This window comes from Agelaius phoeniceus, chromosome 29 (genome assembly GCF_051311805.1).
Source record: "Agelaius phoeniceus isolate bAgePho1 chromosome 29, bAgePho1.hap1, whole genome shotgun sequence".
Taxonomy (NCBI): Eukaryota; Metazoa; Chordata; class Aves; order Passeriformes; family Icteridae; genus Agelaius; species Agelaius phoeniceus.
In genome coordinates, this window is record NC_135293.1 from 5,897,428 (window position 1) to 5,923,088 (window position 25,661).

The 25,661-nt window shown below is 44.8% G+C and overlaps 1 protein-coding gene across 4 annotated transcripts; it reads right to left on the reverse strand.

Moving 5' to 3' along the window:
* Nucleotides 1-1,422: 1,422 nt before the first annotated feature.
* Nucleotides 1,423-25,661, reverse strand: LOC129131222 (excitatory amino acid transporter 4-like). 4 transcript variants are annotated; one of them, XM_077191429.1, is made up of 12 exons: nucleotides 25,465-25,661; nucleotides 15,624-15,881; nucleotides 14,611-14,748; nucleotides 13,627-13,831; nucleotides 12,751-12,793; nucleotides 11,882-12,222; nucleotides 9,332-9,565; nucleotides 8,098-8,292; nucleotides 7,534-7,668; nucleotides 6,026-6,129; nucleotides 3,763-3,794; nucleotides 1,423-3,091 (listed from the first exon to the last, which is right to left on the reverse strand). In XM_077191429.1, exons 2-11 carry the CDS (start codon nucleotides 15,835-15,837, stop codon nucleotides 3,790-3,792), a joined length of 1,614 nt encoding a protein of 537 aa, XP_077047544.1. In that variant the 5' UTR covers nucleotides 15,838-15,881; nucleotides 25,465-25,661; the 3' UTR covers nucleotides 1,423-3,091; nucleotides 3,763-3,789. The 4 variants fall into 4 exon arrangements, with proteins under 4 accessions (XP_077047544.1, XP_077047543.1, XP_054506054.1 ...); XM_077191428.1 differs by lacking the exon at nucleotides 3,763-3,794; XM_054650079.2 differs by lacking the exons at nucleotides 1,423-3,091; nucleotides 3,763-3,794 and having other exon boundaries at nucleotides 5,642-6,129.

Sequence of the window (25,661 nt, forward strand, 5' to 3'; positions counted from 1 at the left end):
ACTGAGAAGAGCCTGGCTCTGTCTTCACACCTCCCCTAGGTAGGTATTGCTCTACATTTATGAAACCCCCGAGCCTTCCTTCAGCAGGCTGCAGTGCCAGGTGCCCCAGCCTTTCCTCAGGGCAGATGCCCAGTCCCTCCATCATCTCTGCAGTTCTCCGGACTCTTCATGGTGTGTCCATGAGCACTCATAGTGGGGAGCCCACAGCTGGACACAGCTCGCCAGCCGTGGCCTTAGCAGTGCTGAGGGAAGGGTCCTGTCCCTGAACCTCACCAGGCCAGGACAGGCAGGGGCACAGCAGTGGCTTGGGTTCAACTCAGGCACCGGCAGAGCCCTTAGGTTCTTCTCCGCAGAGCTTCTCTTCAGCAGTTTGGCCCTCGTGTGTCCTGGTGCCTGAGGTTATTCCTCCCCAGGTGTGGGACATTGCATTTTTTTTTCCACTGAACTTCATGATATTCCTGTCAGCCCATATTTCCATCCTGTTGAAAGATTAAATTAAATTTAAAGATTCAAAGGAGCCTTGAGACTTGTCTCAGTGATATTTGGTGAAAAGACAATAGGCAATGGGCACACATTGAAAGACAAGAAATTCTATTTAAACAAATAAAAGCATTTTTACAACGGCAGTGATTGAGTGCTGGAACAATGTGTGGAACGTGCATCGTTGGGGCTGTTCAAAATCCAATCAGACTAAGTCCTGAGCAGCCTGCACAAGTTGCTTCTGCTCTTGAGCAGAGGGGTTTGCACTGGGGATCTTCAGAGACCCCTCAGCCAAGCTTCTGCTACCACACAGGAGTCTGCATGGCTGGGGGGCAGGAGGGGTGGGCTAGATTGCAGATGTACCCCAAGAGGACTATTAGGCCTTAATGGCCCTGAGCAACCTCCCTTGGGACCCACACCTCAGACCTGCTCATAACTTGCTATTGTCTTATGGTCTGACTTCTGAGTCTGTGCTGTTGCCTTTCTTGGATGCTGTGGGACTGAGGATGCCCTTTCCCCAGCATCCCTGTTATTCAGCTTGATTCCTGTCCCTTAGGGAACAGAAAACAAGAACAAGGGATATCAAGAGGAGAACAAACAGCGTTCACTTTCTTCAGATGCTATGCCATTAATGCAACATTTTAGCAAGTAATGTAAAACCATTATTGTTTAAGCCTCTGAGATGGAAGTATGTGCCTATGTGCTGTTTGGTGCAGATGAAGCAAACCTCATGTAGCTTTGTCAGTTTATGGACATATGCCAAAGATGGCATCAAAGAAGAAGCTTTAGGGAAAGGCCTTGTCAAAATCTGAGATTGGTATTTGACCCATGAAGTAGGCACATGGAGATAAGAAAGTATAATACATCATGCGAAAAGTCACGTCTCTGACTTTGGAAGGTCACAGTACTGAGGAAAAAAATAGAAAAAAAATAATGTAAAAGTATTGTGGAAAAAATTCCCTTTATTTTTCAAATATGGAAACTATCTGTATTAAGACTGAAAATAACAGCATGACGAAAAAGCCCTCAGGAATTAACACACTCAAATTGCACAAATGCCATGAACATGCTGTACAGTACTCATTTCCAGTTCTTCTTTGGGCAGAGCAGAAAGACATACAATTTCAGGTCAGTTTTCGTGGGCAGCTCTTACTCCTGGAGCAATGTTCAACATACATAAAGTGACATGTGGCCTAACTGAAAATCCATATTCTTCCTGGATTTTCTCTCTTCAAATTAGTATTGAAGAGGTATGTCCTTATCCAAGAGCTACTTGTGTATTTTAGCATTGAGATAGCTCTCTGTTTCATCCCATTTGTAACCATTAGGAAGAGATCTGTTTGCAAATAGGAGAAACTTAGAAAGTTTCTGCAAGTAGAAGCAGCAGGACTGCAGTAAAGAGTGTATAAGCTCACAAATATCTGGTAATTTTAAAAGAAAGTGGATAAAATTATAAAAAACCTTTCAATTATCCAGTTTTGAAGGCTGAGTTAGTACAAGGTCAGCACTGGATTTGGAAGAAGTACAAATACTTTAGTATTCTTGACTGAGCTCTGAAAGCTTGGCCTTTGCCAAGACTGATGCAGTGCGAATGGGGGTCTTTGGGATGTGTACAAGACAAGGACACAGTGGAGAGTTTTTTCTATACATTGAGAAGTTCTCATTTCATCACCGGAAGGTACAAGTCTAAATTGGCATGCATTGAGCTCCTTTCTGGGAAGTCTGGCTTTGAAAGATTCGTTTCTGGAATGAAGTAGAACAGCCTCAGTCTTTTTTTTTTTTTTAAGTACAGAGTTAAATGAGTAAATCCAGGTGGGCACCAAAATGAAATATGCAGCTTTACACATAGTGAGACTATAATATTGGCTTTCCTTCTTGGATTAGTAACAAAAAATTTGATTCTATGTATACATATGCTTGCACACACAGACCTCTTTCATATATATGTATAGATATATATGTAAGTATACGCAAATTTCTGACAATATTTTGATGTTCAGGTACTGTAAACAGATAATTCCAATCATAATCTGGTTAACAGCATGGGTAAACACCAGAGCTAAGAGCTATAAACTGAATTCTGAAATTCCCAAAGGAATACTGGTTTGCATTGTTGGAAAATGAGGCATCTACTTGTTTGTGCTCTGTTAATCTTGTGTGGAAAGCAGGAAATCACAAATGACAAGGCTTGGTGCATACTGCTTTGTGGGAACATCTGTGAACATGTGGAGGCAATGTGGTATGGAGAGTCCCTTTTGTGATATGTGTACATGTCTGCTAACAGGAACTGAAAACAGGCTAGACTCCTGCTGAGTTTTATTAAAGTATCATTAGAATTGTTTCAGATAGCTTTTAGAAATGATTGGGTTGGAAAAACCCTTTGTGATATCTCTAAGCCAGAAAGCACGTGCATATATTATAAAGCCAGAAGGGACCCTTATGACCATCTAGTCTGTGTAACCCAAGCCGTAGGACTTCCCAGAATTCATTCCCATTTGAGCTAGAATCCAATCCAACAATCTTCTGATTCATCCTTCAGTTTGCCCTTTTTATACAGGAAGTCACTTCAAGATTAGAATTCAATGTTTTCTTGAAAAGTTGGACAAGTAGTCTGAAAAAAAAAAAAAAAAGAAAAACAAGAAGCAGTTCAATATGGACAACTTGAAATTACTATACTTTAGTAGTAATAATCAACTGCACAAACACAAGCTGGGAAATTGCTTGATAGGCAGCAGTCCTGTTTAATATGATGTGGGAATTATTATATATTACCACTGGACTAGGGTCAATGCTATCGTGCTATTGTTAAAAAATAAAGCACTTCATTGAGTTTTATAAGCAGGTCTGTTCTTTATGAAGGTTTAGACTCATCAGCTGAGCAGTGTTATTGATAAGCTAGTGCTGTTTTAGCTCACTATAGATACAAGCTGATGCAGTGTATCTGAAAACTCTTTGATTAAGATCCAGTCCTCAGATAGAGCCATCTCATTAAAGTAAGAGTCTAACCTTGCTAAGAGTTAGGATAAGATGAACAGACTTGAGTTTGCTGTATGTATGCATCAGGGGCAGTTATCCTGATCAGCTGATGCATAGCCTGCTAACAACCATGGTAACATGAGTCCAAGGTCTAAATCTTAATGTACAGGAAATATTCTTTCCTCAGTGCTCAGTAATAATAATCTTTAGTTGGATTGTTGTATCAAATTTTAGTCATTCCACTTCAAGGAAGATGTGGAACAGTAAGGAGAATGTCCAGAGGAGAGGAACATGAATGATTATTACCTGTGATTACCTGTATACAGGATCTGTTTAGTCTAGAAAGGAGAAAAGCAGACATTATAAAAGTATTCAAACAAGATTTTAAAAAGTGCTACAAAGAGAAGGATAATCATTTGTTATCCAGCTCACTTGCTTCCTGCTAGAGTAGATCTCTTGTCAAAATAAGCAACCTGCCTTCCACAGTGAGCAAACAACTTGCTGCCTTACAGTCTGGAGCTAGCCACTGCTAAACAGAGCTACAACACACTTCAAGTTACCCTGTTCTGCTACCAGTCTAACATGAAAGAGATGCATTTGTGTATTTATCTCAGGTTCCAAATAATTGTCCAGTCCATAAAAATAGAATACTCTGCCTACAGGATGTGGAATGTAGCAGCACCAATATATAACCCTGCAGTTTCTGAACAACTAAAAAGAGCCTCATGATCTGGCATTGAACATCTCAAGAAATGTGTTTGAGGAAGCTTTGTTAGCGCTGGTGATGGCAGCATGGGCAGGTGTGCAGTTGTGATTGGCAAACTTGACTCCGGCAATGCCTCTGAGGTCTTCGTTCCACAATGTGCACCTCTGAGTGTATGGTTATGGCTAGGTATGAAAAACATCAATGTGTAAAGCCAGGGTAGAGGGGTGTAAGTGACACAGTGGGTTGGGAATAATGAGCAGATCTCAAGTGAAACCAGCTAGTTGAAATAGTACCTCGATGGGTCAGGAGGCTGCTCACTGCTATTCCTGCTCTTAGCCATTGTTAAAAGCAGGACAGCTATAATGCAGCAGCCCCAACACTGTGGATCCTTAACATCTTCCTGGTTAAGTTATAGACATTCATTTTTCTGGATGTTCATGGACCTGGATGTTATGGAACAAGTCCTAGTGGTCCTCTTCACTGGTGTGAGAGATACCAGCTGTATTCCCGGCCATGCCAGGGAAGGGGGAGAGAGCATGGATGAAGCAGGTCCCTACTTATATCTTTAGACTCTGAGATGTTATGGCTGTAATTTGGGCTTATGTCCAAGTGTGTTAAACAGAAGCTGAATTCCATTTGGTTGGAATCGAAAAATATATCCTGAATTTTTAAGTCTGGGATTTGGCAAACCTGTGCAAGTGCTAAGTGATTTGTCTCTGCCTATAAAAGATAAGGATCTGTAGAAAGATAGAGGTGTTTGAAAGCACATTCTAAAGCAATGTGACTGAGGAGAAGTCACTTCTGAAAGTAGGCAGAGATGACCACAGGAATCATTTCCTTAGGAATCCTGTGATAAGGAGTGAAACTGTTTTCTGAGCAAATCTTGCATGGAAGGGAGTCATTCCTGGCATGGATGTACCACCCAGCTGCTCAGATGGGCAAATTATTCTTAAACTTTGTGTTTCCCCTCCTAGTTTCAGTAGGATGAGAAGAGCTTGCTAAAGAGAAATTAAGTTAACTGGGTTTTGGCAGAGCTTGGGAGAGGAGAAAGCTGTTTCAAGACTGAATAATGGATATAATACATTTTGTAACTGTTTGCTTCTTTCACAATCCTTTAGGATCTTCCACTAATGAGAAGCCTATTGATCCCTATTGGTGCTACTAGCCAGCTGTCCCAGCTGTATGATCCCACATTCCTTCAGGAAGTGGGTGACTCTAGTATCTGCAACCAAACAGGTTGCCAGTGGAGTTCTCAGGAAGCATCAAGTGCATATCTGTGCAAACACCAGGACTGTGAGCAAGGAGGTAAATGCTAAAAGCTTATTTGGGTGAAGGTACTAACCAATTGAAGACTTTGCAGCTGTATCTTGCAGGACAGAATTACAGCAACAGTTTGGTGCCAGTCCACAGATGGTGGTGTTCCCAACTCACCTGGCTACCTAGTTCAGAAATAAAGGAGCTCCTAGTCCAGCTCCTTCACTAGGTCTTCCTTACTCAGGTCTAACTACTGGGCCTCATAAGAATGACTAAATCAGGCTTTCTTTGCACTTTAATTGTCTCCTTTTTAATGCCAGTCAGAAATAAGAGAGCAACAGGATTAAGGAAGAGACTGCATGTGGCAGAGGCAATAGAAAAGTGAGCATCTTGCTCACTTTTGGAGCAAGGACACTTTTGGAGAAAGATCTAATGGATCTTTCTCTGTCCTCCACTCTGGACTTCTGTTTCATTAATGCTTTTTACAGCATTAACTGCACTCTGCTGCCCGATTTCACAGTGCTGTCTCCCTCCTGGAGTGCCTGTGGGTGTCATTCTGTGGGCAAACCAGGTGGGAGAGCTGTTCTTTCTCCTGTATCCCAGAATTACCAAGTTCGCAGTCTTGCGCATCCAGCTCATGCCGGGAGAGATGCTCCACAATGCCAGCCCCCAGAGAGTCCCCCAGGACATTTGTAGTCGTTCTAAGGCGGTCCCTGAAAAATCAGAGAGAAAAACAAAATAGAGTTCATAATAGCAGCTAAGGGGATGAAGATTATTTCAAGAAACATCTTCAGTGAAAATTTTTCTAAGTCATTCTAATAATGGATAATTCAACACTGACAGGAAAATTACTCCCAGAGAGACTTCTTTGATTGACATCCCTGAGCTCAAGCTTCACATCCATTCCCATTTTATTGCATTCCCAATTTATTACTGAAAAGTTTTGGATTTGACACAAATTAAGATGAAGGTTGCTGTGTTTATACATGGACTCTGTCCTTTCCAAAAGCCTTGATGCAGACTCAGATGGCCTCAACACATCTGTTTAACTTAAGTTGCATTTTGTTTTACAAAAAGTGCTGAAATTCTGGTGCAATCCTATGACAGCACTGCTGTGGACACAGATTTCTTCAGCATGGACAGCATGGGGTAAGACAAGGCACCAGATTCTTTGTTGCAAAGCAGAACATTTAAAAGACCCTTTGCAATGAGATATTCTCCTCAACCACAACAGTATGTCAGAGCTGCTGAAGCTGTCACCAGTCCAGCGTGCCGTCAGATCCTTCAGTAGTAACAACAGAGACTGATTGAAATAATCTACTCTGAGTAAGCACAAGAAGTAACCTGGCTTATTAGGAGGCAGGGCTCTTCCCAGCCAAGTCTGTTCTTATGCACAATCCACAGGAGAAGTGAAGGTGTTCCGCAAAACTGTTTCCAACAGGTCAGCCATGGCTGGGAGCAGAGTTTGGCTGCTTTGGCTACAAACCAACAATACAAGATACAGAAGAACAAAGGAGAACACTGACAGTATCCATCTGTCAGGATTTTGGTGTTTGAGAAGACAGAGAGGTGGGACTGTGCACAAATGCATTCTTCAATATGGTTCCTAAGAGCACTCCTATAAAATCACTTGTCCCAAGTAATTTTATTTAAAAGGGAAAGAAAACTGAAATGTAGCAATGTGGCTGACTAGCTGCACCCATGTAAACACTCTTCAACTTTGTACAGCCCAGTCTCATCCCTCTTTCAATGTTTGGTAACCCAGAACTATCATTCTGTAGTGTGGATTTGCTTATTATTGGCACAGGTTTTCCCTATGACTCTGCAAATAATTTCTGGATGCATTTTAAATAAAACAAATGGAGGACATTCTGTTTGGTCACCAGGCTGATCAGCAAGTGACCTCTGATGCCTTGAGTCACTGAAGCATATGGCAAAGACTCCAGCATGGGCAGAGAGGGCTACTGTGCAAAGGTCTCAGGGATACAGGTGTGTTCTAACCTTAATGGTTCAAGTTAGCGAGCGTGTTTTTAGCAGAGACATCGGGAATACAGATGATGTCTGTAAGCACTGGCAGGAATGCAGGGATGTGCATGGCTGCTGGGCAAGGAACTTACAGAAACCAGTCCACAGCGATGATCAGTGTAATGTCCTCAGTAGGCAGCCCCACTGATGTCAGCACTATAACCATTGTCACCAGTCCTGCCTGGGGAATACCTGCGGCTCCGATGCTGGCTGCTGTGGCAGTGATGCTGGAGAGAATGGGAAAGCAGAGCTATCAGCAAAGGGAAGAAAAGAGCTGGTCGCCTTTGCAATAATGTCAGGAATTAGCTCAAACTCATCATTGTCTTGGCAGCCTTTCTGCCCTGGTCACCAAGAAGGATAGTGACACATGGGACATCAACATAATGCCAGGCTGCCCCTGCCAGACACCCCCTCATAAAAGACTGCACACCACAGCTTTTCCTAAGACCTGGACATGTGAGAAGGGCTCAAGTGGAGCCTCAAAGACATGGTGTCCACATGTGCTTTGACACCTGGATCTGTAGTACAACCCTTCTGTCCCATACTTTTTTTTTCCTTATTGTCTCTTCTGAGCAAAAGAGGAACCTGATCACACCTCAGATAAGCCAACAAAACTGAAACCCTTTCTGTAGTCCCAAAACTCTTTCAAAAGTCACCTTATTGTGATGATTTGCCCAAAGTCAAGTTCATAGTTGTTGACTTGTGCAATGAAGATGGCTGCAAGGGCCTCGTACAGAGCAGTGCCGTCCATGTTAATTGTGGCTCCCACAGGCAGCACAAACCTTGTGATGCGCCTGTCCACACCATTGTTTTCTTCCAGGCACCTGAAGGTTATGGGCAGAGTCGCTGAGCTGAAAGGAATTTACAAAACCACATGAATTGCATGTATGCCGACTTTGGAAGACGGACTAAGCCTCTGCCTGGTTTATGAATTTACCTGCCTGCTTTTTCACCCTGCCATGAGAGCCAGAGGCCTGAAGCTGCTAGAAGAAAAACAGTCTAAGCAAGGTTTCCTCATATATGATGCATGCTGCAGTTACACATTCTGACATGGCTTTTCTCAGGGTGTTGGGACAGGGGCTGTATAACCCTGAGGCTATGATGCTGGTATAACACCAAAAAAGGAGGATTCAGGGTACACAGGGCAGAGTGTCAAGACCAGAACTCCTTTTTCTGCTGTTAAAAATACTTGAGCCCTTTCTCATCCCTCTCAGTCCATAAGACAAGAATGATACATTTTGAGAAAATATCTTGCAGAGAAAGCAAAGAACTATTTCTGAAAGAGAACATGAGCAAGAAGAATGCTGTGTGTTGTAGTATGAGAATATATGTGGAAGAGCCTCCTATGTGCTTGCCAGGACACCAATATAACAAGAAACATAGCACTTAGTGAAATAAGTTACCTACCATCCCTTGCTTTGGCTGTGCAACATGGCAGTGTGAGTCACTGAACATACTGATGTTGATGCCTTTCCCCAGGTCTCTGGGAAGTTAATGACAGCTGCATACAGTCTGTGTGCCTGAGAGAGACGGGCGTGAAAATATCTGCAAGTACATGTGTGTGAGAGGTATGTGCATGTGAAATAGTACTGTGATTCAGCAGGATATTTGTCCTGAGCTCAGTATTTCAGTGGCAAGCAAATTCACCCTCCTGTTGGGTCAGGAGGAATATGGCCATTCACTGATGGTCAGAGCTGGTCATGTGAGTAGGGCTCCTGAGCAGGGCAGTGGGAACCTTCTCATTCCCAAATGAGTTTGGCTGGTTCACAGCAAAAAGCTGCTAGTGCTAGAAATTGTGAGACCACAGTGCTGCATTGAGAGCAATGGAATGCTGAGACGTAGCATCTACATAGTATCAGCCCAGACCCCACTCCTACATAGCCATCATACCTGGAGGAGGTGCCCAGGGCTGTGATGAGAGCCTGAAGGAGCCCTGCAATGAACACCCAGGGGTTTCGGTGAGTGACAATGAAGTAGAGCAGAGGCAGGACGCAAAGGGCATGAATGAGGAGTCCAACGATGACAGTGAGTGTGTACATCCCCAGCTGGCCTCCCATCACTGCTAGGTCATCCATCTCCAGGATTTTGCCCGCAATTAAAAACATGATCCCAACTGGAGCATACCTGTGACAGAAACACAAGGTCGATGGTCAGGACTGGCTCCCACACTTTCACACCAGATTTAACACATGCTGTCTGGATAAATCCCCAATAAGCCAGCATACCATAAGTGCTCACTGAGCCTAACCACTGGATTACACTGCTGGTTTCTTTTCTAGAAACCTGGAGAGAGCTGGGACTTGTTTACCCCACCATCAAAAATCAGCTCTTGTTGCATGCCTGGAGACCTCAGCACTGTGTTTTCCACACAGCATGGGCAGTGGTGGTTTCCTCCTCCTTTTGGGTTTTCTACATTTCTACAACACTCTTTCTAGAATGGATAAGGAAGATTATGTAGAGAAACCTTCAGAGTCCCTTCCTCTCCTACCAGAGCTTGGGCTGAACTAGGAAGAAAACATGGGCTTCCTGGCCAGCTTCTTTGTCCTGGAGCAATGTCTGAGGTCACAACTTTCACAATGTCCACTTAAGCCCTTTTGGTCTGACTGACAGAAGAAGGGATTTTTTTTTTTTTCCTGAGAGGCACAGGAAAATACAGGAGAAACAGGGAATCAGGGAGTAAAAGCAAGAGTATCCTATAGGCTCTGGGATATCAGCCTTGCTACCTTCAGTTGCTCACATTTAGGGAATATGAACATCTAGGGATTCCAGATCTGGTGTAACAAGGACTGGACACACAACACCTGTAAAAACAGCCATGGCTCATATAAAACCCCATTTTGAGGTATCCCGCTATCTTTTCCATTCCTCATGTCTTTCCCCCCCCGTCCATAACAACGCAGCTGACAAGCAGCACTGAGATTCCACAGAAAAGAAGACATAAGTCAGATATGGAGAGAATCATGGGCACTAATATAATAATCAGACCAAAGAAAATTCCAGCTCCATGGCCACATCTCTCAGGGCTGGGACTCTGCATCTCAAGAGCTCACATGCATCTCATGCACAAGGCTCAGAGTTCCACATGCCAAACTGTAGCTTAGCCCAGGAGGTTTGGAAAAGTTTCAGGAAAGGATTTAATAAATATTTCATTTCCTCAGATGTTCCTGTTAGAACACATCCTTGGCTGCAGCCAGTGATCAGATCTCCCCAGGAAAAACAAGCTCCTGGGAGATGGTCTGCAGAGCGTGGCTACTGGAAGGCGTGCATGGGCAGTGTCCCAAGTGTAATCAATGTTCTATACATAAACACCCTGCCTTCCTTCATCTAAAGGGAGGTTTAAGGAGGGGTGTAAAAGGTCTCTGGAGCAGTGTGCATGTCTATTTGTTCCACTGTGCTCATGCTCTCACTTCTGTGCCCCCAGGCAAGTCTTACCTGTTCTTAGGAAAGCAAAGCCCCAAATTCTGGTTCAGACATGGAGTAAAGGGTCCCAGGGGTGTGGGGCTTCCCAACATCTCCTATGAGCTCAGAGATATTCTTCCCTTTTATGCCTTTTTCTGTAAGGCCTGTCCTGCTGTGCTCAGGACTTTGCTTTGAGATAAAAGACTGTGACTTATAAGACTTAGAAGACTTCCAAGGAAAGGAAGCTGGAGTGATCTAAAATGGGAGAGGGTGTCAGGCTGACAGTTTTCTTCCCTGTCAGACATTTGCACATATTCTGCCAAAGCTGCATCTGTCCTATTTTTCAGTACCTGGCAAAAGTTTGAGCCCTAAGTGGGTAAAAAGCTTAAAATAACAATATTTGTTAAAATGCTGTCTTCTAGAGTAGTCTTGTCTCAGCAATGCCTTGTTTGTCTGCACCATGTGTCATAGTCAGCCTTACACAGAAAGCAATGAGCAGCTGAGCTCCAGAGGAGTCATGATCTGGGAAGGATCTGAAAGGCAGTAACTTTGAGCTGATCCTATCAACCCAGCTCAGCTCTCAGAGCTATTGCATTACTACATACAGCTGCCACCCTGAAAGCAGGAAAGGAGCAAAGGGTTACTGTGATTCATAGCTAAGTCAGACTCCTGGAGCACAGTTGGAAGGAAAGCTTTTGGTGAGAAAGCCCCACACCCTACTCCTCTTGGTAAGGCTAAGAGATCTTCCACTCCAGATCTCTGGTCTTTCAAGGATGTTTCCAGAAGCCTCCAGAAAAGCAAGTCCTGGTGTACCTGATATTTCTAAGGTAAAAACAAAAAAACAAAAAAAACCCCAGGAAATGAAATGTGAACAAATATCCCATCCAGACTTTTCCCTCCAGCCTGATGGAGCCAAAGTAGAGCTGTGCCCATCTACTTTTCCTGTCTTGTGCATGAAATCCTTAAAGCTACCCCACTTCTCATCATGTCAATAGAAACTGCACCTGCAGACCTCCTGCTCCAACCGGCCGTGCTCCTCACCAGATGATAATGGCCACCAGCCTCATGATGGCTTCGTTGAGGCAGTTAAAGAACTCCCGCAGGGCCCGTCCCTTCTGCTTCATGCTGCCGATCATCAAACCGAAGCACATGGAGAACACTACCAGCCCCAGCGCGTTCACCCCATTGGCTGAGCCTGGGATGGGAATGACTTCTTCAAAGGTCAGCACCTCGGAGATGGTTCCCAGGGCATGAGTGACATTCTCCATGATGCTGGTGAAATTCTCAGGCACAGGGATCTGAGTGGTTGCCACACCTGCTGTGGCATTGCTGCTGTGGAGGATGGTTCTGGTGAAGACCCTGGTGCTGTACTGAGTCTTGTACTGAAAAGACACAGATTATCAAATGCACTCACAGGCTCCAGTTCAGATGATCAGGACACATGCTGGGCTCTTATATGCTTTGCCTGTTCTCAAGGTCCCCAGTTTAGTGCTTTCACCAGAAAGGTCAGAAAGTTCATAGAGCAGAAGGTCAAAAGAGACCATTAGAGCATCTCATGTCGCTAGAACTGAGATATTCTGGCTTCTCTGATAACCTTTTGTGCTGCCTCTAAGGGCACTAGCACTGCAGAAGAGATAGATTCTTGGAGAATCTATTCCATATCACTGCCAGCCCAAGCTTGCAACCCAAGATCATGCAAACTCTTCCTGCCTCTGTGGGATGGGAGGGAGTTTGAAGCCCCTATGTACAGACAGTTTGAAAAGCTTGCATGGGGGATGCTATAACACAGACTAATGTTTACAGTGCCTCCTGCAGCAGTCAGACCTGGGGAATAAAGTGCTATTCCATCCCTCAGAGAAGTAGATAGGACCATGGTCCAGGGTACAAGGTGCAAAGATGAGATTTCATACCTGTTTGAAGCAGGCTTCTACCAGGTTGGGTGGGAACATATTCCTATAGTAGATAAAACAAAGAAAGAGTTATTGTCCTGTTGAACTAGGAAGAAAACATGGGCTTCCTGGCCAACTTCTTTGTCCTGGAGCAATGTCTGAGGTCACAACTTTCACAATGTCCACTTAAGCCCTTTTGGTCTGACTGACAGAAGAAGGGAATATGCTGATCTTGCAACTTGTCAGACTTCCACTACCTGTTTTCGGACTCCAGAAGGTTATTCAGGTATGTGGAAAGAGATGACACACATACTGCCCTGGGATATAGGTACATTGTAAAACCATCATCAAACCAAACCGAACCTTGAAACAGTACCATACTACAATGATTAATACACTGCCTTGCTCTCAGCCTCACCTCTATAGCTGTCATGTGAGCTCTCTGTTATCCTATACCTCAAAAACCACTTGACATGGTACAGCTTTGCAATTCACTGAGTAAGGTCAAGCAAGGGAAGAAAAGGCAATGTCTTGGGAACCACTTCCTTGATTTCCTTAGTCATTAAAGATGGATATTTGGAGTAGCCTTTGCCAGGTGAATTTCTGAAACCTAGGTAGCCCACTGATGGTTTTCATTTCTTGTTTTGTGGAGCACACCATGACCTCTTATATTAATACCTCTGGAGAAGGGCTGGATTCCAGGCCAAGTACTCAGTCTCAGAGTGGCAAAGCCAGTTAGCTAGACTAAACTAGAAATACTAGGCTTGCCGAGACTCAGCCTTTAACCTCTTTCCCTAAGACTGTATGCTTAAAGCTGTGATACTTCAAAAGGATGCTCCATGGAGGAATGTAATCTCACTGATACGGTCTCAACATGAGACTATCTTGTTTACCTACCTCACCAAGTCCATGAAGGCATCTGTGGTCTGCACCTGCTCAATTCTGCCTTCTCTGTGAAGTTTGTCCTTAGATCCTTTTCCTGGGTGTATGATGATCACCATGAAGATGCCAATGAAGACAGCTATGATTGTGGTTACCATGTAGTAGATGATAGCCCGCATCCCCATCTTCCCTGAGACTCTGCTGTCCAGTGATGCCATTCCTGGGATGTCACACAGAGAGACTATGTGAGGAAGCCTATCATCTTAGAGAGAAAAGGAAAACTTGAGGAAGATTCAAAGGGTGCAAGGGTCATGCATGTTTTGGACAGGGAGCCAAGGTCTCTAGGAAGCACAGCCCACAAGGAACAGAATTTGGAGTTCCAGGGTGATGTTGATATGGAAGAATGTGGCTTGTGGTCATGAAGAAGCATAGCACTGGTGGATCTTAGTCTGCATTTGAGAATGTAGCAATTTTCTTTTAAAGCTCTCAGAAGGGAAATTACCCCCTCCTAGTATATTGGGCCTTTCAATCCCTAATGGTGGGAGGTTTCAGCAGGTGGAACACCTTGCAATCCCTACTGCTGTCTGAAAACTTGTCTGTCATGTCTTACTTGAGGATCTGGGTGAAACAAGCCCTCCAGCCGGTGATCAAATTCAATCCTTTTGTACTAACAAAAATTAACCTTCTCTAGTTTGGAGAAAACCTGAAATTTACTTGGGCAACAAACTTGGATTAAATTCTTGTTAGTGCTGGGCATTGGAACCACTGCATTGTATTCTCCCCAGTCTTCTGAGAAAGCACAAGTTCTTCTGCTTCTCTGCACTACTGCTGAGCCGGCAGAGGTCTCAGTGTGGATCATGTTCCCTATGGCTGTAGATTCAGGCTCATCACTATTAGCCAAACTAATCCAAGCACCTCCAGCTGGGTCATGAAGAGGTACCCAAACAACAGCTTTGCTGACCACTGTCTTGGCTGAAAGCAGCAGAAAGTACTTCTCACCTGTAATCAAGCTAGAGACAATGAGAGGAAGAACCAGCATCTGGAGCATACGCATCAGCAGCTCTCCAGGGAAGGAGAAATACTTGATCTGGCGATAGGTCAGCTGGTAGGGCCGGAGGGAGAAGGCCAGGATAATTCCTGTGGATCAGCAAGGGATGAGAATGGAAGTGGCACAGTGTGATCCAGTGGTCTGTCCCTCAGTCCTACAATGTGGTTTTTCTCTTCTCATTTACTCTCAGTTGCTCTTCTTTACAAAGGAACAAATGCTCATTTTCTAAAAGGCTATCATCCAGTTTTTATTATACGCTCTCTCTCTCTCTCTCTCTCTGATGTATTTATGTGCAGACGAGTCTTGTGCAAAACCACAGGTCTCCTTGTTCTTTATTGCTCTTGCTCTATTGCTCTTCTGGAGTCTGTTCCCAGGAAGCTCATTAATACAAAATGCTGTGATGAGAGATATGATCTCACAGACTAAAATAAGTGTGACTACATAGTTCAGATTCTTTGTCTATCCACCTCTTAAAGCTGAGTTCAGCCAGTTAGAGTCATGTAGCCTGGATCAAAAGCTAGGGACAACCTGCTATCTGCTAAGCAGATTTGGTTTGCATTGTATCACGGCCATTTGCAGCATTTCTGGTCCTGTCAGGCTACACCTTTGGGACAAATCTGAAATGCCCTTGTGCCTACAGCTGCACTCACAAGATGCCTCTGAAGAAACCTGGATGATTTGTACTAGGATTGGTTGAGTTGGACCATCAAACTCTTTCTATCATAGAGTGTTTCTATACTGCGCTAGAAAGGATCAACAAGGACTCCCTCCCACACACACACTCTCTGTTGGGTCCCTTGATCTTGCACAAAAGTACTCATGATGTGGGCAGCACTTTGAGCTGCCAGCTCATCAGCTTCAACTCCTCAGTCAAATCGCTGTGATAAAATAAAAATCTTCATAAAATAAACAAACATTTCCCCATATTTATAAATGGTGCCTGGTGTTGCCACCAGCTCCATACCTAGTAGGACCGCAGCAATGGTGAAGAGGACGAAGGCATTTCTCCTGAAGAAGCTTTTAGCACTCTGAGCAGTGATGCTGTGCATCCGCTTCTTGGCCCGCGCTGCCCGCTTGTGCACAGCCTGCTGGAACCGCTGCACCCGGCTGTTGGCGTGGAGCCGCTTGGCTGCATCCTCGTTGAGGAACAGGCTGTTGACGTGGGTCTGCTCGCTCATGGTCAGCACAGCTGCTTAGTCCTCCAGGCACAGCTCTGCCTAGGCTGGGCAGGGAGAAGTACAGGCAGGAAAGCATAAGCTGTAGCACATCTTGCCTTCATCTTTAGGTCATTTCCCTGGGGCCTGCTTGCAGAGGTTTATTTAAAGTTGATTAATGACCTCCTCTGACCATCTGCAAGGAGCAGCCCTTGGTGAAGGGTATGTAAAGGGCTGCCAGGGTCTTGTCACTACTGCTTTGGTGCCTCTAGAGAAGCTCTGGCCCCTATAGCACCCAAGCTGGACTGAGGAGTGTTTTATGTTGGCCTGGGCAGCCAGAATGGGCTCTGCAGCCAGCCAAGCTTGTTCAAAGTTTGGCTACTTTGGAATGGAATTAATTTTTATCACCTGGCAACAAACTCTCTTCCCATACCCCACTCTTCCAAACAAAACCAAGCAGCAAACAACATTTCTGATGGACCTCCAAGGCGGACAAGTCCCTACCACAACAACTTTCCCCATAACAGCAATTGGTGCTGGCTGTTTCTGTAGAAAGGAACATTATCCCCTTGCCTTACATGAAGTCTGAGGATAAGACTTTATTTACTGACTTTCCTTTGAAACACAACAGGACTTTCAAGTAGTATCTCTTGTCAAACTCCACTAATGGGATTAACCTGATGTTTTGTCTTGATAAATACTAAGACTGAAATCAAACCTACTCCAAAGAGATAAATAAAGAACTAATTCTGCTCCATTGCCCATTGGCTGAAAGGCCTGGACAGTCTACTGTAATTTATCTGTTTAGTTTTTACTGTTATTTCTATATTCCTCAGAACAGAAGAACAAGGAGGCTGCACAGGCAAATCAGTCCCCTCTAGGTGCTAGAAGGCACCAGCCACCCAACAGTTCACACAGTGAGGAAGATTATTGCTGGACTATGCAGGTGCCATTTTCCTTCTGTCACTGTGCCTTAACAGATGGAAGGTCTGAAAATTATTCTTATTCCCAGGAATTTGCAAAGGTAATACAAACCTAAATGAAACCAAAGAAGAACAAAGTCCCCTTAGCACATCAGCAAGTGCTGGAAAACCTTTGGTGTTGCAAGTCAAATAAGAGCTAGTCCATTTGTAATCCTAAGTTTAAATCAAAGAAATCCTTACAAATGAGACTATGTTCTCCATAAATTACACACCTAGTATCTTCCACTTGGACCCAGATAAATGCCTATAGTGAACTGAAGACATTGCCTTTAAGAGGAGCGTCTTTGTGGTACAAGATTGCAAGGTCGTGCACAGAAGGTGGAGATCAACCTCCATTCTGAGACAAGGTTTGTTTGCATAGATGCTAATGCCTTCATGAGGTTCAGAACAGCAGACACACCTGAGGTGGCCCAGCCAGGTGACTCTAAGCCCTCCCAAGGCTAAGCTGCACAAAGGCCACTGGCAATGAGGATGTGTATTTGCTGCAGGAACCTAGCAGTGCTGCTGTGGTCACCCCAGCTTTTAGGTCAGCAAACAGCATTCCATGGATTTTGATCCACTCATTCCAGCTTGACGAAGCATTCCATTCCTTACTATTACCATTACCTTACCATTACCCCACTTTTATCTGTTGGAGACAATACACACCAGACTGTGTGAAAAATTTGCCTATCTTCCTTCCTTTCACTGCCAGTCCTGTTTTTCACAGCTACACATGAGAAAAAGAAACGGCAAGATTCTTTCAGTTCATTGAGATTGTGCCACCTGAACCTGACAGTAGGTTTAGAAACTATGAATTCAATCCCCTTGTGTCCCACAATAAACTCATATCATTTATAGCCTTCCAGATATAGAGTTCAACAAATGACCCAGAACAGGTGACACTGGAACACACCTAGGTGGGTTTAAATGTCTCTAGAGGGAGACTCCATGACCTGCTTGGGCAGCTGTTTCAGTCCTCTCCCGCTTTTAATGTCAGGAAGTGCTACCTCATTCTGACATGGAACTTTTTGTGGTTTCGTTTAAGGCCATTACTCCTTGTCCTGTTGCTTGGGCATTAGGACTTCCTAACATCCAGTCTGATCATTCCCTGGCACAACTTTGGACCATTCCCAGTTGTGATGCCCCAGGATCTCAGAGAGAACAGTCCAGCACCTCCCTCTCCACATTCCCTCCTGAGGAAGCTGCAGAAAGCAATGCATCCCAGCCTCCATTTCTCTGAAGAAGACAAGCTCACTCAACTGCTCCTTGTAGGACATGCCTTCCAGCTCTTCGCCAGAAAGTTCACTCAACATTCCCTTCCCCTGGACATGTTTGAGGACCTTCACAGGTCCCTCTCTGCTCTTCAGCCTCTCCTCTCCCAGTTTAGACTTGTACTCAGTGTTACTCCCTCCCAGCTGCAAAAAATAGCACTTGGACTACTTCCATTTCATACCTGAGATAGCCCAATGGTCCAATTCATCAAAATTCTCCTTTGAGGCCTCTTGTTCCTCAAGAAAGTCAATGGCACTTCCCCGTTTGATTTTGTCAGCAAGCTTGCTAATGGGATATTCAATTCCTGCATCTGGATCATGGATAAAAATACTGAACAGTACTAGCCCCAGTGTTAAGCCCCAAGTGACCACTCACCAGCCAGACACAGCCCCATTCATTACAACCATTCAAGCCCTGCCGTCCAGCCGGCTCTTTACACTGCACATCATCAGCTTGCCCCTCCCACAGCTGGACAACTGTCCAGAAGGATGCTGTGAGGGACAGTATCAAAAGATGCACTAAAGCCAGGAGAACTGCATGCACCACCTTCCCTTTATCAACTTGGGGTGTGACCTCATCCTAGAAGGAAATCAAACTGGTTAGAGAGGACTTTTTCTCTGTAAATCCATGTTGAAGATTGCATTATTCTTCAAATACTTTTCAGTAATATTCAGTACAACTTTCTCCATGATCTTTCTAGAAACTGAGGTTAGACTCATCGGTCTTTGTGTAGTTCTTTGTGTCTTCCCTTACACCTTTCTGGTGGATTAGAATAACACTGGCTTGCTTTTTAGTCAGCAGGGATGCCATGTGGCTTCTTACAGTAGAGCAACCAAGGCAATCACTTCCAAAAGAAGAACCACCAGAGAAACTTTCAAGCCCCAGACACTCTTCTTCTTACTCCCAAACCACTCACTCTTCATCAAATGACCCAGCACACATTGGTAATGTGAAGTACTACCTTACTTTGACGTGGAAAGCTCCCAACAGTTTAGTGAAGTCAAAAGACACATTGATTACTCTAAAATCACCCACTTCAGACTTTCTACACACAAACCAAACTTTTCCTTTGCTGTGGTGACCTGAGAGAAGACCCATGTTGAGTAGGGAAAAGTGGGCTCCTCCTCCTGCAAACCTTGCCTTTCTTAGTGTTGGACCATACCATAGCAATGGCACAATTTCCTGTACAGGGAAGGTGGGAGCAGAACCCACAGATATAAAAGGACTCACACAATTTTTTCTCCAGATGTCTCCCCATCTGGAAAATGTATTTTTGTCCAAACAAAATTAAATTTCTATTTTGATATGAGAAAGTACATGATTAATCATTAGATCCCATGTTGCACCATGTGTTCAGCTGCCTTTTAGAGCAAAAGTTATTGCACAGAAGGAACTCATTAGCAGATCTTGCTCCTTTGATGTCCCCACCCTCTTGCTGTCTTGCTCCCTTTGTCTAGTTGCATATTTTGCAACAGAGCAGCCCCCTCCACAGCACATTCTCTCTGTGATGCTGGTCTGGAATTTTGTAAATGTTCTATTGCATGAGCAGGAAGTTCTCAGACTCTTGCAGTAAAGTTGCAAAAATTCTCTTGTCCATGGCTTGGATTTTCCTTCTTGTGAGGAAGAAGGTGGCTTTGCTCTCTCGGTGAAGGTTGTTCTATCAGTGACTGCGTCACCAGTCTCCACTCTGCCAGAAACACCAAGATATTTGACAGAGTATTTTTGGTGGTAATGACAAGGTTTGAGCAGGGAGCACAAGATATTTTGCAAGAAGAATCAGTGTTGCAAAACTAATACCTAGTTCCTGGCAGTGAGGTTTCACATAAACAGAGGAATTTTGGCTATTTTAGAGGTATCAGTCTGATGTTGGTGAAAGTAAAAAATGGGAAGGAAGGCTTCTGCATTACATTTTGTCCTGCTCTTTGCAGATTTTTCTGTGTTTATCTCCCCCATCTACCCAAGGAGATTTCCAACATGGGGGGAGGAGTGCAATAGAGCTTAAGCACTTATAAAGAGCTAGAAAACAGGGAAGCTCTGCATCAACTGAGATGCATCTGTTCCTCGTTGTACTGAACATTGAAGAACATCTGTCCTCTCTATCTTTTGTCTCTGTTAAAGCAGCCAACATCAGAAAAGCCGACATCAAAAAAGCATTCAGTGTGCAGCATCTTCCTGTGAGCATGTTTTAAAGATAGAAGGTATTAAAATTCTGGTTGAAGGGAGATTGGAGATAGCCATGGCACACTCACAGTGCTGGAGAGCCAAATGTGGAAGCAGCAGGGCAGATTTGCATCCCATTCTCACAAATTGTATAATTTTGGTCCCACAAAGTTCCACATTCAAAATCCGAGAGTAAAATATTGTACACAGCAGAGAAACTTCTTGAAATAGTATCTTGAATGTAATCTTTGACAACAGGCTCTGTAAAGACACACAGCCTCCCACATTTTGACCATGCCCCTATCCCAGAGAAAAGGCTAGCTTGTTTAAAAGAAGAACTAGGGAAGCAGGAGAAGTAAAAAGCAATGTTCAAATGCATCTAGTTGAAGGAAAATCCACATCAGTAAGGATATGGCTTCAGTGTCAGATCAGTTAGGGTTTTTAAAAACTTTTGTAAAGGGTTACGCATGAAAGGTTTTTAAAGCAATGGATATGAAAGGGAATGAAAGGGGAGATCCCCTTTTCATCATCACTTTTGGTGAGAGGATGCCAACAGAGATTTCAGTTGAGATTTCCAAAAAGAAAGTGTGCAGAGGGCTGAGCTGTTCATCTGCACACAAGTGACAGGAAGAATGATCTGCTCTATGCATAAATGAAAAGCAGTAAACACAGAACGAAAAACTCTCAATTCCAGTTTCTTTGTGAGTTGGCTCACAAAGAAACTGGAAAGACCACAGAAAAGCACAGACTGACAGAAGAAAGTACTAGGAATTATTTGGGAGACATTAGGGGACAAAGAAGAAAATATTTCATCCCTGAGAGGATGAGTGGTAGCTGGGATGGAGTTTATTTTCCTTCTAATAGTTGGTACAGTGCTGTGTTTGAAATTTAGAGTGAGAGTAATCTCAGACTTTGTCTTCTGATAAAGGGAAAATGCCAAGACATGAATCTCACTTGTGGGAATGATACAGCTTTCACATTGCAATATTAAATGCTTGAAACTTGTATTTAGAAACCCATATACACATCTTAAATATTGCTACATTACAACAACAGAAGAAAAATGAAATTATTCGGACAAATTTCAAGTTGCTTGCTGAAGAAATTTTGCATTTAACTCACATTCTAGGAAAGTTGTGCTGCAAGTCTTCAATTACTTACTTTCTTTGTTGTGCAGGCTCAGCTTCAGGAAAAACCCAGCCAAGTTTGACTGTTATAAAGCTGTCATCACTGAAATGTTTCTACATTCAGTTATTCAAACATCAAGAGGCAGGCTATAAGTATTTATAAATTTCTCTTCATGTGCTGCAAAGTTTTGCACTGTCTGTATTAAGACAGTTTGCATCCATGGGAGCTCACAAGCAAGCTCCTCCTGAGCCGTGCACGTTTCAGACTATCCGCAGAGATGGAGGGCAGACTTTCCTCAGAAATGCACTGGTCATGAATCCAGTCTGTCCCCGGGGCAGGCGGGCAGACTCTCAGTCTCTGTGTTCTACAGTGCTGGGGGAGCCCTGCAGAGCCCCATGGGTGCGGTGCCTGTCACTGGGCAGTATCAGCACAGTGCAGAGCCCAGTGCTGGGGCGGTAGGGCCGCATCTGGAGGCAAGATCTGGGCAGAGCTGGAGGAGATAGGTTGCATCTGCATATGCAGATATAGACAGCATGTAGATCTGCAGGGGGCACAGTTCCACATGGAAAACATCTCTCAAGAGGTCAGGGCAGTGGGGCTGGCCAGAGGAGGTCAGTTCTGTGGAGTGGTGATACATTGAGTTTTGCCAGGGAGAATAGACAGTTCTGCTGCCTGCAGAGAAGCTGTTTGACTGTTTGGAACCAAAGGGGATTATTCTCTGTTTCACGTGAGCTTCTCATGCTTTAATACCGCTTCATGGCAAGAAGAGAAACTACATGTAGGGAAATAAAAATAAATCTACTTCATGCCTGTAGGCAACTCTGCCCTCATTCCAGAGACATGCAACAGCTCAGATGACACAAAGAAGCAAGTGTTCTGAGCATGGGGGTGGGCTGCAGAGATCTCTGGCCTAGCTTTGTCCAGGTAATGGTTAGAGAAAGGCCATGTTGGATGAAGAAATATATCTGACTACTTTAAATGGTCCAGATAAAACTCAACATCAAACCCCTAATAACAGTTTCTTAAGGCCTGCATCTGGTACATCACCCCTGGGACCACAGAACTCCCATGACATCCCAGGTGGGACCAGCACTAGAGTCCAGAAACACTTCTGTGCTTGTGCCAGCAGGTTGAGAGAGGTGATCCCTCCCCTCTGACTCAGCACTGGTCAGGCCACAGCTGGCATTCTGTGTCCAGGTCTGGGTTTCCCAGTATGGATATAGGGAAGAGAGTCCATTGAAGGACCACAAAGGTGATGGAGGGACTGGGGCATCTCCCATGAGGAAAGACTGGGAGATCTGGGATGGCTCAGCCTGAAGGAGAGAAGGCTTGGGGTAGGTCTTATCTATGTACACCTGCAGGGAGGGTGTGAAGAATTCAGTGCCAGACCTTTCTCAGTGTTGCACAGTGATCATGAGAGGTGGCAGACATGAATTGAAGTACCAGAAAATTCTCCTTAAGAATAAAGAGTGTCTTTGCTACTGCAAGACAGACTGAACACTGAGGCAGGTCGCCCAAAGGGGCTAGTGGGGTGTTCTCCATTCTTGGAGGTATTCAAAAGCTGTCTGTACACAGTCCTGAGCAACCAACTGTGGCTGACTCTGTTTTGGGCAGAGGGATTGCACTGGATGATGTTTAGGGGTCCCTGCCAACCTCAGCAATGCTGTGACCGTCCTTCTGCTGATGTGCTGTGAGACAAAGCTTTACGAGACTTCAGACAGCACTGACACATCCTGTCCATGGCAGTGTCCTGGAGGTGATTTACATTTATAATTAGCACAGACACAGAAACATGGTTGGTTCTCCACTCTTCTCTGACCCTCTGACCCCTGCACAGCACTTCTGTACCGCACTGAAAGACAAACAAGAAAATGCTGCTTCATTGAAATAGCCAAATGCCACTTGTGTCTGTTGGACAGATTGTGAGGACTCAGGGGTGACACAGCAGAGGGGGAGCAATCAATCAAGTGGATCCACTGTGAGATATTCCTCTTGGAAAGGGGAAGGTCCTGACCACTGGCAGGACATGGCATTACAGGGCACTCTTGCCATGGTGTGTGGGATTGGAAAAAATAACAAAAATTTCAGATGAAGACTGTGTCTGCCTTCTTGCCCTGTGCTCCACTATCTCATGAGGCAGAACACAGCTGCCACTCATCCCTGCCCTCACATGGACATGCTGACACAGCTTTCTGATTACTAATGTGTCCAAGAGATATCAGTTGATGATCAAATAAGCTGCCCCAAGAGAGGCAAAAATCTGCATGTCACGCACTTCAGAGGGTTCAGGCACTTGGCTGGGACAGGTGCAGCTGTCAGTATTCAGAAAAAAAGGATGGGAAACAATGACTAAAATGCAGCTGCTTTACACATAGCAATAGACATTAGCAATAGAAGAAGAACACAAAAAGGGGTTAATCTAATTAGCCAGTTTTACTCCTGGGACTGGCAGAAGTCAGCCAAAATAGAAATGCCCATTGCAAACCCTCTCCCAGGTTTACCAGCCTCCAGGGGCTGGTGGAAGAGAGGCAATATAATCCCAAGACAGCAGTGTTTGGTACAGTGTGTACCATCACACCCTGCCAGGGGCATGGCACATGGCACTCGGTCAAGCCATGCTGCTGAAAGGATGACACTGGAAAAGCATGTCAGGTGTCCCCCTCAATGACAGCTGCCCCAGGCTCCCTCTTCCCTCTGCTAATGCAACCCCATTTTAGTTTTCATTGCTGAAAGCCAGACAGACTGTGAAATAACCAGTACTTGGAGTCCACTGTTTCTCTTGTCTCCAAGGAAACTCTGCTTTATGTTCAACATCAAAACCAGCAGAATTTTCAGTGAGGGAAGTCTCTGCAGGTGGCAGCAAGGAAGCACCCAAAGTGGGAGAAGAAGGAGAAATCTCTGCAGAAGGAGAGGCTTTGGAAAGAGTTATGCACAGTTAGGCAGATATGGAAGGGCAAGGCAAGGGGTTACTGAAAAATCTGTGCCAGACTTTCCGAGGTGGACTTCTGGTGGTGCTGGGTCACCAAGGGAGAGGAGTTAAATAGCCCATCCTCACATGGTGGGAGGGAAGGCTCAGAGCTTATGAGGAAGGGGCATGTCACTCTGCTCAGTGGTCTGAAAGTTGCTGTTGGCAGCTCTCAAGTTCTACTGGCTTTTAAGCAGACCATGGGCACTCCAGAGTGGGAAGCTACAGTCCCCCTACTGCCAGCTGAGTAAAAAGAGGCTCTTTGTGGGGATTGTCTTTGCAAAGATGGCAAAGGAGGAGCAGATGTCCCCACTCCTACCTGACATCCCCTCATCGATAGCTCAGTGCCTGTGATCAGGCGCATTAAATCCAGCCATTGTGCTATTGCCTGGGCTTTTTTTTTCAGTCCTGAGGACCAGGATCTCAATCCTCACAGGGTTCATAGACTCCCCTTGGCTGGAGGCATCCTCACCCCTCATGCTATTAGATCCTTTGCAGCCTGGCCTATTGCTTGCCCTTGGGAAGGGAAATACAAGCTGAAAGCAGTGCAACCAAAGAGCCTATGTTGAAAATTCCCATTCACAAGCCCAACTCAGCCATCTTTGCATTGCTAAAGCAGTCCCTGGAAGGGCTTTCTGCTCAGTAGGGCATTTCTCTTTCTTGATACCTGTCAGTAAGCTACCTCCCAGACAACTCCTACCACAACAATGGACCCAGGAAGAGAACAGATCCGTTCAGGGCCCAGCCACTGGCCCACCTCTGTGAGAGAGTACCAGCTAAAGGGAGAGGAATCTACAATAGGCAGGAATTTCAGCCCAGTTGAGCTCTACAATGACAGTGATCACCAGTGGAGCAGTGGGTTTGGGACCTAAGTACAATACTGGAGGGACAAGTGCCACTCTCCACAATGCTCCCTACTCATGCCAAGGTCCTGTGGTAAGGTTGTCTCGCTCAAGCTTCCCACCAGGCATTTAACCCCAACCCAAGACACAGAGTCCCATTTTTAGAGCACCCCCCACTGGGCAGCTCCCTGTCCTAAAGCAGATGAGAGCTATCCCTGCCACTCTCATGCAGATGCCCAAGGAAATCTTCCCTGCTTCAGCCCCTGGTACTGGCATCACTCTTATTCATGCATTCAAATTCACTGATAAAACCACTCACCTGGAACCAGTGCAGGTTTCCAAGCACAGAGGGAAGCAAGTAGTTTTCGTCTTGGGGGATTATTCTGCGTTGTTTTGTTCTTTAATTCTTTCAAAGGCAGGAAGCAGGATTTTCTCCCTAGAAAAGTACAGTGTTAGCAGAGACCTCTGAGCAATACCTCCTGAGAGAGGAAAGGAAGACTGTATATGCTCAGGATA

What these genes read in the sequence shown, in the direction of transcription:
- LOC129131222 (XM_054650079.2), bottom strand. Translation starts at nt 15,837, where the DNA reads ATGAGCGAGCAGACCCACGTCAACAGCCTGTTCCTCAACGAGGATGCA. An exon ending in CATTGCTGCGGTCCTACTAG is followed by an intron (nt 14,749 to 15,623) that starts GTATGGAGCTGG and finishes GCTGATCCACAG; the next exon opens with GAATTATCCTGGCCTTCTCC. An exon ending in ATCGCTGTGGACTGGTTTCT is followed by an intron (nt 6,130 to 7,533) that starts GTAAGTTCCTTG and finishes CTGATTTTTCAG; the next exon opens with GGACCGCCTTAGAACGACTA.